The sequence below is a fragment of the Herpailurus yagouaroundi genome, unplaced genomic scaffold (genome assembly GCF_014898765.1).
Source record: "Herpailurus yagouaroundi ecotype Mexico unplaced genomic scaffold, PumYag 210, whole genome shotgun sequence".
Lineage (NCBI taxonomy): Eukaryota > Metazoa > Chordata > Mammalia > Carnivora > Felidae > Herpailurus > Herpailurus yagouaroundi.
The window spans coordinates 943961-956149 of NW_024412441.1; the positions used below are offsets into that span (position 1 = coordinate 943961).

Genomic DNA, 12189 nt, shown 5'->3' on the forward strand with positions numbered 1-12189 from the left:
AAATATTTTCATTACAGTGCTCGCTTCAGCAACACACAAATACTAAAACTACAGAGAAGATTAGCATGGCCCCTGTGCAAGGATGACACGCTGATTTGTGAAGCGTTCCACATTAGAAACAAAATTTCATCACAAACCACAGTAATTAAAATGATCTAATTTGAGTTTTAGATTGTTTACAATCTAAAAATATCCGAACTGTGTGTAGAATATTTAAATGAGCTTTGATCTAACTCAAATTCTTCCAATATTTTCCAAACTAAAATATGCATAGATTAAAGGAATAGTTGATACATAAAATGAAAAATCACTCTATCCAAACAATGGAAGATGTCAAAACCAATTAAAAATTTTTTTCATAATTAGATATTTTACTTACTGTGCCTACAAAAAGCCAAATTGTGGCAGTCTTAAATTTTTATGCCTAAAAATTAAATGTAAACCAGTGATTGCTTTATGCAGATTAAACTACTGATGTGAGTTAACATGGGAGAAAAAGCAATTTAATAAAAAACAAACACCTTTTGGCCTAGAAACAGAATTCTACTGGATTTTTCAGTTAAGTGCAAAGAAATTGTGAAGAAAATTAGGTACATCTCTCAACAAATTATTATAGCCTCTTTTGTGGATAATACCACTTGATTTATCTTGAATGCATCATAGAATGGGGATGGAAACAAAGACCTTAGTACAACCATAATAGCTGACATGAAGACCACACACAATAAATCATAAAGCTTGTTATTATGATTTTAAAATAATTCTAGTGAGTATTTGGTTTGCACATTTGTAACAATTATAGGCTGATTAGAAAGGGACAATGGATTCCTTTAACATTTATTTAATGCCTGAGTTCTGTCTTGAAGTTAGGCAGGTGACCAAGACAGGTCTTTTTTCTTAAGGAGTTGATCACCTAGTAGCAGAAAAACAAAAGTGAATTTTTTTTTTTGTTACTCATGACTAGCATTTCACCTGCTCAGAATTCAACTTATCTGAAAATCTCAACTACTGATAATCCTGCTGAGAGCTCAGAAACGAGTCAGATAGCTATCTGGCAGCAAAAATAAACAACATAAAGACCATTTATTTAAACTCAATGACTGAAGACTTACCAGAGTCCCTCATGACCTTATTCAGAGTCTAAAAGAACCAATTTTGGAAATCAAAAAATTTTTTTAAATGTTTTTTTTTAAATTTATTTTTGAGAGCGCATGAGTCTAAAAGAACCAATTTTAAACATGTATCATATAGGTACAGAAATAAAACTTACAAAAGAAAGAATTCTGACAGGTGTTTATCTAATTTCTAAAATCAGGCAGAGTAAGGGGCAGAAAGAATTTAGAGAGACACACTGACTGCTGTGAGACATTAACTTTCAACTGATTATTGTTAAGGGAGAAATGGAAAAATTATAAAAACAAACAAAAAACTTAAAATACAACAGTCTGGGCCACATAGTGAAGGGGAAAATGGTATCACCCAGTCGCACACACCCTATTTCAATTTAGTATACTCAGTAAAATAATATTCAGTGATTTTCAAATGAAAATTCAATTACATTCAAAATACTCTAAGAAAGTAAGAAAATGTAACTTATTTTAGAAGAAAAATAGTTAAGCTACCGGAAGGGAAAAAAAAGTTGTATAATTACAAATTAGGATTTGCAAACTCTTATGTCTCAGGGGCCAGGCAGGTATGCAAATGGAGGGAAGTATACATAAGAAACACAAAATTGATTGATAAGTGACAAGTGCTGTGTCAGAGAGACCAGGCATTGGTAGGGGCCACGAGGCACTGGAAGGCAGGAGCCCAAATCCACTGAAGCTTCTTCCTGCTTTGCCCAAAGGCAGGTCCAATGTTGCCAGACCTGGTATTTCACAAGATGTCTGATATCTGGCTTTTAAGCTAAAATCCCTTGATATTTACACTTTGGCCCACTATATATAATTCAAGCAAGAAATCTATGTAGATCTATAGCTAGACACTAGTGAAATTCTCACTTAGAGACTCAACTATCTAGACCAATTCATTACCAAGCAGAGCAAAAAGCCTAGTTTTAATATATTTCAGATTATTTTCAATTTCTACATCTTATTAACTAGGACTAAGGACCAGGACATAATGAACTATGAATTCAATGCAGTTTAGAGTCTTACCTTACTCTCACTGACATCAGAAATCCATTCTTTTACTAAATTGTTCAATTTACCAAGAACAACCAGCCTATAATAAAAAATAACATGCTTTAGATTAAAACTAAGAAAACCCAAAACCAGTATTTAAAAAAGTAGTTAAACATATAGGCAGAACCTTTGTGTTGGTGCTAGAGTAAAAGCACATTATACATGGGCTAATGCTGTCGCATCTGTTGGTACATGGCACATCTCTTTGGCATTCTTAGGTCCCTAAGAGTTCCAAAGAAATGACAAATGTGATGACAGTATTTTGGTCTTTGAGCTATTTTCAAAATTCAAAAAGCCTAATAAAAAATCAAAATTACCTTCAATAAGTCTGCAGAGGCCAACTGAATTGTCAACTTTCTTGGCCTTACTATGGAATAAAATCAATTCAACGTGGTGATAGAGGTTAGCATTGTCTCACTGACAGTCATAGGTCTTTGGATAATTAAAATGAGCAAATTAAATACTGGCTAATTTTTATGAAATAATATTACTTAATAAAAGAATTGATATTAAACCAAACTTTCAACCAACAGCATATCCAAATCCACATTAAAAAAAAAAAAAAAAAAAGAGGTTGGGGAAGAGTAGAGTTTAGGCATCTCAAAGATGACATGAAAAATGGAATTCCTGAGATGTCCAAACGTGCTTCTCCCTCAGCCTTCTCCAGGTAATGGAATTCCATCCTTTGAGGTGCTAACATCCAAACCCTTGGCATCATCCTTAACCTCTCTCTCTCTCACACACATTCCAGTCATTAAACAACCCTACCTTTAAAATATATCCAGAACTCTACTACTTATCACTTCCACTACCATTGCCCTAGTTCAACTCACCGTCCTTTCATCCCTGGGTTCTTGTAATAGCCTTCTAACTCGTTTCCCCATTTCTTCCCTTGATCCCTCTTCAGGCTATTCTCAATATAGCAGCTAGACTGACTGTCTTAAGGCATGAGTAAATCATGTCCATTTTCTGCTCAAAAACGTAATGGCTTCCTATTTCACTCAGAGTTAAAGCCAAAACTTTTATAATGGCTTATAAGGTCCTAAGTGACCTAGCTCTCCAAGCTCCTTCCCACCTCATATTCTTTAAGACCATATCCCCCTGTTTTGGACACTTTGGTTACCTTACTATATATTCCTTAAATATACCAGGTACACTCCCACCTGAAAACTTCTGCCTAGAATGCTCTTCCCTCAAATATCTACATAGTTCCCTCCCTCTCAAATTTTTCCTCAAATGTTAATGAGGCCTTCCTGACAACTCCACTTCCAGCTTCATTTTTCTCAGCAGCACTTCTTATGTGTAACATTGTATTTATTGTACGTATTTGGCTAATTGTCTTTTCCCCTAACCACCTAAAAACAGAAGCTCTAGGAGGGCCAAAATTTCTCTCCATTTGGTCATTTTTGTATCCCTAGGCAGGATAATGGTAAGTACCTGATATATATTTGCAGAATTAATGATTAAATATTTAATGTGCTATTAAATATTTTGCATTTTTATATGACATACCTGTGGTTCAGTTCTTCTTCATCTTCAAACACTCCAAATGGTTTCATGGCATCAATCAATTTCTGTGTATAAATATGATCAATTTCTTTTGGACATGCCAAACTAATTGGAGAAGTGATTCCATAATGCTTTTGTTGACGCTGGCTGTCCAGCATGGTGTTTCTGTTCAAGAAAAATGAAACAGCAGAAAAAATTTAAAGTATCATATCATACTGATACATGGATCTCTCAATCCACTCATTAATTTAGCTACCTTAAAAGTTTACTTAGTACTAACAGTTGGGGCAGGCACTTTTTTTTTTTTAAGGGAAAAAAGGGTATTTTGTGTTTATTTTGATGAAGGGCTATTCATACTGCCTCCAGCTTTCATGGTTAGGATGTCTTTTCAAGCCAAAAGCAGCATGTGTTGGCATCAGGACAACTGTGCCAGCACCACTTAGCTCAAAGGCAAAGAGCCTGAATGGGAGCTGGGCCAGGGCCACCTCCACTACACCCTGCGGACTTAAGTCAAGTACCATCTATATTCAATCTTTGAAGAGCAGTCAGCCACTTGAAAAGAAAGCTCTGAGTAAGAACAATGTCCCCCCCCCCCCCAGGAAAGAAACAAAACATCACATTAGAAGGTAGGTCCTTGTGACTCGCTTTTAAAAAGAAATCACAACTAGGATTTGTCCTTGAGAGACCTACATTAACATCCTTTGCTCAAATCAGAATTTACAGTCCTAACATTGACTCTGGTTAATTGTTCTCTTTATTTAGATTGGTACCCAGTCCATTGTCACACTAAATAATTATCAAATTCTTTATACTTTTATAGATACAATATAAGCTAGCCTCCAAAAGATCCTAACAGGGAATTACAGTTTTGAATACAGTACAGCTCAATTTCTGATTTTGTATTTACACAGGCCAATAATTTCAAAATAAATTTTGGGACCACCATGGGTTGGTATAACTTTTTATTCTGCTAAGAAAGTAAAGTAAAAATAAACATACACGATAACCAAGTAACCCTGCCATCTATCTTTACCATTCAACAGTAAGGACCATCAACAACAACAGTTAAGAATGTAATCTCAAAATATAAAAGAACGGTCTTTTAAATAATACATCAGCCCTGTAAACAATAACACACCAAAATACAGTAGTGATCGTTTTGAATTTTAACTGGTCAAAACAGTGTCTTATTCACTAAGTTCATATAGTAAGGCATGCTCCTTGGGTAAAGATTTGATTAGGTAGGGAGGGAGAAGCAAATGAAAGATACAATAGCCTATGTATCTTCTGAAATGATTAAGAGACACAAAAGGGAAACATCAGTATTAGTGACTTTAATTTCTTTCTGGTATCAATTTTCCTGTTGAACAAACAAAATTTGTTTATAAGTGTATGGTAAATGGATGGGACAGAGTATATACGATCAATTAATCTCAAAAATAACTGTAAGAGGTAGGTAGTGAATAAGTGCCATCTTACAGATAGGTACCCAAGATCCAAGGGATACGAAGAGCCAGAATCTGAACTCCAAAACTCAAGATCTTTCCACCCCTCCATTCTCCCTTCAACAAGTACTTCAGTTCCGATACTATGATCCTGGGTCCCACTTTCTCATCTGTATGCTGAAAAAGTTAGCTAAGAACATGCCTACCAGCTCTAAAATTCTAAATCTATGATTCTGAAACTCCCTCATCTAGAGGGGGGGGGAAGAAAAAGCAAGCAAAGGAATTCCACATTCCCTTCAATGCATCAATTTCACTTACAAGTAAACACTCTAGAGAAATTCTAGTACAAGTGTACAAGGAAACATGTACAAGAATGTTTACTGCCACACTGTACCATTAAGAACTTAGAAACATGGGGTGCCTGGGTGGCTCAATTGGTTGGGCATCTGACTTGGACTTTGGCTCAGGTCATGATCTCACATTTTGTGAGTTTGAGCCCCACATCAGGCTCACAATCCTCTGTCTCTCTCTCTCTGCCCCTTGTCCGCTTGCGCACTCTCTCTCTCAAAAATACATTTAAAAACATTAACAAAAAAAAAAAGATTCTCTCTCAGCCCCTCTTCCCTGGTTGTGTGAGCACTCTCTCTAAATAAAATTTAAAAAAAAACTTCAAAACAACCTGAAATAGTCAAAACAGGAAAAAAAAAAAAACCCTAAACTAAGGTGTATCACTACAATGGAATACAATATAGTACTTATTATGAATTCATTAGAGTTGAAAATATTAACAGGGACAAAGTTCAAAGATACTAACTACGTTGCACTTAAAGAAGATGCCGAATGACAAGTGTGACACCAGTTATACAAAGCTTAAAAAACAAGTAAAACAATGCCAGTTATTATGGACATGTACATATGTTGTAAGAGCATTTTTAAAAATGCAGCAAGAAACATCAAATTCAGGACTGTGGGGTACTACGGGGAGGGAGGTGAATGGAACAGAGGAGGTAGGAGAATCCTTCAAACACATCTGTAATAGTTGATTTCTTCTAAATAAAGGTATTTACGTACACACACACACACACTCTCCACACATACAGAATGTTATGCTTTGAGAGAGATGGATGGTGACTACACAAATGATGCTTATGTTATTCTCTGCATTTTTCTGCTTAAATTACTTCCTAATAAACCAAAATGTTAGAAGCCACAACAAAATCTTGCCAAGCATGGAAACCGTTTGTGACTTATCAAAGTGTGAGCAGGAGGTCCAGACTCGTAGATATACTATGGGTAGGTGGGGGAGGCCGGGGGAGAGCGAAAAGATCATAGTCTTTATTAAAAAGAAACCCATGGGCTAGGATAGGTCATTCACTCCTGAAGACCAGGAGACAGCCGGTCGGGAGGGAGGAGGGGGAGGTAGGGGGATGGTATTTGCGCCAATGCAGACAGGAGCAGAGACGGGCTCAGACAGCGCTGGGGGCAGGAGAGTGACCGACAATTTCTCCCCACGGACACCCGCGCCTCTCCGGCTGCTTATTTGCCTGGGGGCATCCTCGCAGGCGGGACAGGCGAGGGCAGATGGGGGCTCCAAGAGCCCCCCAGTCTGTTCAGGGGTGGCCAGGTGAGCCGCCCGGTGTAGGGGAGGTGCCCTTGCCGACCGGCCAGGAGCAGGGAAGGAGACCACTCCGGCGAGCTATGGGCAGGGTGCGAGGGGCAGGGAACGGAAACGGGGTCCCGGCCGACCACCCCAACCCACCCCTCTCCGCTTCGCCCCCAACCGCCGCCCCCCATCACTTACGCAGACATCTCTTTCATCGCTTCCTGCGTCTCCCTCACCGCCGAGTATCTTTCGCTCTGGAGTCAAGTTCTTGCTCTTTCCTTCTCCTCCTGTCCACTTTCCTCCGGTTGCTTGTAGCTCGCCTGCTCGCTCACTTTCTCACTTACTACGGCCGAGGCATCCAACCGAGTAGTGAAAACACCACAAAACCGGCTCTATTTATGACAATACAGCGCGGCCGACGCCAATATGGCGCCGCTTCCCAGCCTGCCCCTCGCCCGCTGCGGCCCCGCCCCCGGAGGCCTGGACCCGCCTTCGACCCCGCCCCCTCCTCCTTTGGGTCCCCGGAGGCTCGCGTGGTCCCGCCCACAAGGGGCGCCGGCTCTGGCCTCAAATGCAGGTCGGAAGGAGTGTTTTGTCCCCTCCTTTGTCCGTGGGACTGTCAATCTAGGCAAACCGCTTGGAAGGTAATTTGGACCATATTTTCCTTGTTTCACCAATGAAAGACTATAACATTTTTTAAAAGATCACAACCTTGCCTAGCAAATACAATTTTAACTCTTCTGTTATCCTACATCTTTAATTAGTCAGAGTTCTACGTGATCAATCCACTCGTGGAGATTTTGTCGTGAGAGGGTCACACCGAGGAACGTGTGACTTTACAATTAAACCAGTGGAAAGCAAGCTTGTAAATTGGAGGCTAACCTGTTCACTTCACCTCTACCTCCCTTGATTCATGACATTCTGTCAGTTAAGTGAGAATCGCTAGCAGTTTGCAATGGAAGGATAAATCCAAGAAATAATTTAATACACTAAACCATTACAAGGAAAAGGATGTCAGGAAGCTGCTTTTTCTCGGAATGTGACTCAGAGTCCCAGGAAATAGAGGCGATTACTTATAAAATTATCCATTCATCCTTTCAAAAATATTTACTGAAAACCAAGTGCTGTTAGGTGCCAGTGGCTTAATGGTTCATAAAACCGGATGTATTCTTTAACCTTATGAAATTCAGAGTTTAGTGAGGAAACAATAAAATGTAAGTGATGTTCTTCTGTCGTAGAACTAAAGCACCTACTGTGTGTCAGGCACTAGAGATATTTAACTCTTGCCCTTCACAGTCTTGTGGAGGAGGACAAACATACACAGAGATCATGGAAATACAGATAGGGATTTAGGGAGGCCTAAGAGGCCACCTAAAGTTAGGGGAAATGTTGGAAAGTGGCTTCCTAGAAGAGAGGATGCCGCCTGAATTAGCAAGGTTTGGTAGTCGGGATTGGGTACAGGTGGTGGAGAGAAGAGGCAAAACCTATTCCATGCAGCATAGAGTAGTAGGTAGTGTGGGCTTCAGTGCAAGGGAGGCCCAAATTTGAGTTCCAGTTTTGCTACATACTCAGGAAAATTAACCTTAAAAAGCCCTGTCTTCATTTGTAAAATGAAGATAGTAAGATTGTGAGAGAATTAAATGAGTACAGTATGTGTAGCCATATGGATCTCAGTCTAAAAGTTCAGACATGCAAGAAATATCACTTTATTTTCTAAAACTGAATTTTTGACTCTGAATCCCTCATTCTTCTGAGCTGGCAGACAAAGACAATCTTGGTCACCCTTCCCCAATTCTTGAGATGGTGCCAATGTATTAGCGGAGGTAGGACAGATTGTGCACATCTGGTCCTTGGCGCGGCTAAGTCTACTTTCCTGGCCTCATGGCACTTGGGACTGGAGAGTCTCTGATGCCTCCAGGTCTTGTCCGGAGCTCATTGTAAGGGTCTTTTTTTTTTTTTTTTTAAGCTAAAATTTTCTAATTACAAAAGTAACCTATGCTTATAAAGAAAGAGTGGAAATATGTCCTTCCCTTTCATTCCCAACTCCATTTTATTCCCCAGGGAGCCTTTGTAACAGGTGGATATCAATCCTTTCAGATAGGTATGTTTTCAATATATCCCAAGCTATGTATAAATATGTACCAGAGGTTTGCTTTTGTTATTTTTAAATTTTGAGAAAAAGGGATACTGTACATGTTGTTCTGCTTAATTTTTTTTAGCCTAAAAGTCATGCACATCTTTCCATGTCAGTAAATGTTATGATGTGTGCCCCTAAAGTTTCATATGTTGGAGCCCCAACTCCCAGTACCTCAGAATGTGACTGTACCTGGAGACAGGGTCTTTACAGAGAGAATTAAATTAATTTTTTTGTTTTTATTTATTGATTTATTTTAAGAGAGAGAGAGAGAGAGAGAATGTGTGCACGAGCTGGGGAGGAACAGAGAGAGAGGGAGAGAGAGAGAATCCCAAGCAGGCTCTATGCTGACAGTGTGGGTCAGCATGCTGACATGGGGCTCAAATTCACAGAACCATGAGATCATGGCCTAAGCCGAAATCAAGAGTTGGACACTCAACCGACTGAGCCACCCAGGCTCCCCAAGATAATTAAGTTTAAATGAAGTTATTAGTGTGGCCTCTACTCCAAGATGACAGGTGTTCTTGTAAGAAGAGGAAATTTGGACACAGATGGGTACACAGGGAAGGCCATGTGAAGGCACTAGGAGAAGACGGCCACCTATAAGCCAAGGAGAGAGACCTCAGAAGAAACCAGCCGTGCACATACTGTGTCTCAGTCTTGTGGCCTCCAGAACTGTGACAAAATACATTTCTGTTGTTTGAGCCACCCACCCAGTCCGTGGTACTTTGTCAGGAAGCTCTAGCAAACCAGAACAGTAAATGTGCACCTACTTTGTCCTTTTTAACCATTTCCTATTGTCTCATATTTGTTTATATTATCAATATGCTATAATAAATATCTTTATAATACATCCTCTATTCTTCTGTCACTAGTTATTGAATGGATTCTTTTTTTTAAGTTTTTAAAAAAATGTTTATTTATTTTTGAGGAGGGGGGCGGACAGAAGGTCCAAAGCAGGCTGTGTGCTGATAAGCAGAGAGCCCGCTGTGGGGCTCGAACTCACCAACCTTGAGATCATGACCTGAGCCAAAGTTGGATTACTTAACTGGTTGACTGAGCCACCCACGCACCCCTGGATTATATTTTTTGCAAGTTTATTTATTTATTTTGAGAGAGACAGAGCGAGTGGGGGTGGGGGACAGAGAGAGGGAGAGAGACAGAATCCCACAAAGGCTCCGTGCTGCCAGTGCAGAGTCTGACTTGGGGCTTGAACTCACAAAACTGAGAGATCATGACCAGAGCTGAAACGAAGAGTCAGACGCTTAACCAGCTAAGCCACCCAAGTGTCCCATGAATGGATTCTTAATGATGAGATTACTATGTTAAAGGGTATGTATATTTTAAAATAATATTTATTTTTTTAACATTTATTTATTTTTGAGAGACAGAGAGAGGCAGAGCATGAGCAGGGGAGGGAGAGAGAGACAGACAGACAGAATCTGAAGCAGGCTCCACCTGACCTCTTTGTTAGCACAGAGCCGACACGGGGCTCAAATTCACGAACTGCAAAACCATGACCTGAACTGAAGTCGGACGCTCAACTGACTGAGCCACCCAGGCACCTCTAAAATGATATTTATATATTCCAAATTGTTCTCTAAGAAGGTTATAACAATTTAACTACTACCAACAATATGTATAGAATGGTCTGTTTCCTCAAACCCTCACAAATGCTAGATATTAAAAATACTTTTTATACTTATTATGAATATTATAAACATACGTAAAAGTAGAGTAGTATAGGGGCGCCTGGGTGGCTTGGTCGGTTAAGCGTCCGACTTCGGCTCAGGTCATGATCTCACGGTCTGTGAGTTCGAGCCCCGCGGCGGGCTCTGTGCTGACAGCTCAGAGCCCGGAGCCTGTTTCAGATTCTGTGTCTCCCTCTCTCTCTGCCCCTCCCCTGTTCATGCTCTGTCTCTCTCTGTCTCAAAAATAAAATAAACGTTAAAAAAAAGTAAAAAAAAAGTAGAGTAGTATAATAAACACCATATGCTTATCACATTGATTAAACAATTATTTTAGTATTTTGTCATGTTTCACCTATTTTTGAAGAAATTTAAAGTAAATACAGATATCATGACATTTCATTCCTAAATTTTGATATGTATATATAAATAGGAACACTTTTCTACATAACCACAATAATACCAACACACCCAAGTTCCCCCCTCTTGTCCCCCAAATGTCTTTTGCAGCAAGTTTGTTCATATAAGGATCCAGTTAAGAGCCATGATTGTATTTGGTTGCTGGGTCTCTGAAGTGTATTTAGATTTAGAAGAGACACACCCTTTCTTATCCCTTCTCATCTCCTCCTCACCTCCCACCCCCAGCTTTTTATTTTTCCAATGACATTGATTCAGAAAGACCAGGATAGTTGTTTCCTAGAATGTCCCAATTTCTGGATTTTTCTGACTGGTCCCTTGTGGTGTAATTTAACAGTAAGTGCCATATTTTCTATTATTGGAAGCTAGATCTAAAGGCTTGATTAGATTCAGGCTAAACACTGCATCACACCAGGAGTCACATTATGAAGCTCTGGTTATCCTATCATTGGTGATACCAAGATACTAACGGTTTATGTAGTGACAGTCATCTTGGAACAAACTAGTAATCTGTGGGGTGATAACTTTGGGACTAGGTGGATATCCAGCTCTTCATCAACCATTCACCTGATGGTTAAAGCATCTGTTGATACTCTTGGCTTAATTATTTCCTTAGGGGTTGCAAACTGTGATTTCCAATTCTGTCTACATTTATAGCTGGCATTTTTATAGAAAGAAGAGCTTTTTTTCTCATTAACTAGGGCTGTTAGTTATCCTGCAATATGATTCCTACTGCAAAGAAAAAAATATTCCTTTTCCTTCCAGAGTTAAGAACTTGGTATAATGGCCCATTCAAAGAAATTCTTATTTATTTGATTGCTTATTTTATTCCTCTTTTTTTTTTTTTAGTATGACATGGATTCATTTTTCTAATGTAGTCAGCATGTTTCAATCAATTACAGTTATGGTTCTTTTGATGCTAAAATTATCCCAGCTTTGGCCAGTGGGTTCCTCTGTCAAGCTGGTTCCTCTGCCAGTATTAAAAAAATTTTTTTAAATCAATATGATAGGTTGGAAAGTGGTATTTTTTTTGTGGTTTTAATTTACATGTCTCTGATCAGTGGTATTTCACCAGCCATTTATATTTCCTACTCTGTGGATTCATGTATTGTCTACTTTCCTTGTGGTATAACTGTATTTACACCAATTATCAAGACTCACCCCTACAAATGAAATGTTTTCGGTGCTTACTGCCAGTCTCTTCCAGCTA

At 39.2% G+C, this 12189-nt stretch overlaps 1 protein-coding gene and 1 non-coding gene across 3 annotated transcripts in view; one reads left to right on the forward strand and one right to left on the reverse strand.

The window, feature by feature from the left end:
* The window catches only part of PAPOLG (poly(A) polymerase gamma), a 31893-nt gene extending 24708 nt beyond the window's left edge, over positions 1-7185 (reverse strand). For both annotated transcript variants that reach the window (XM_040453651.1, XM_040453652.1), the window contains exons 1-3: positions 6939-7185; positions 3696-3857; positions 2157-2223 (exon numbers count right to left, since the gene is read on the reverse strand). In XM_040453651.1, coding sequence (XP_040309585.1) covers positions 2157-2223; positions 3696-3857; positions 6939-6955 — 246 coding nt within the window. In that variant the 5' untranslated portion in view covers positions 6956-7185. The remainder of the gene's footprint in view (positions 1-2156; positions 2224-3695; positions 3858-6938) is intronic.
* On the forward strand, positions 15-117 carry LOC121016510 (U6 spliceosomal RNA). Its single transcript, XR_005784324.1, has one exon. It is a non-coding gene; the product is annotated as a U6 spliceosomal RNA (small nuclear RNA).
* Positions 7186-12189: the final 5004 nt, after the last annotated feature.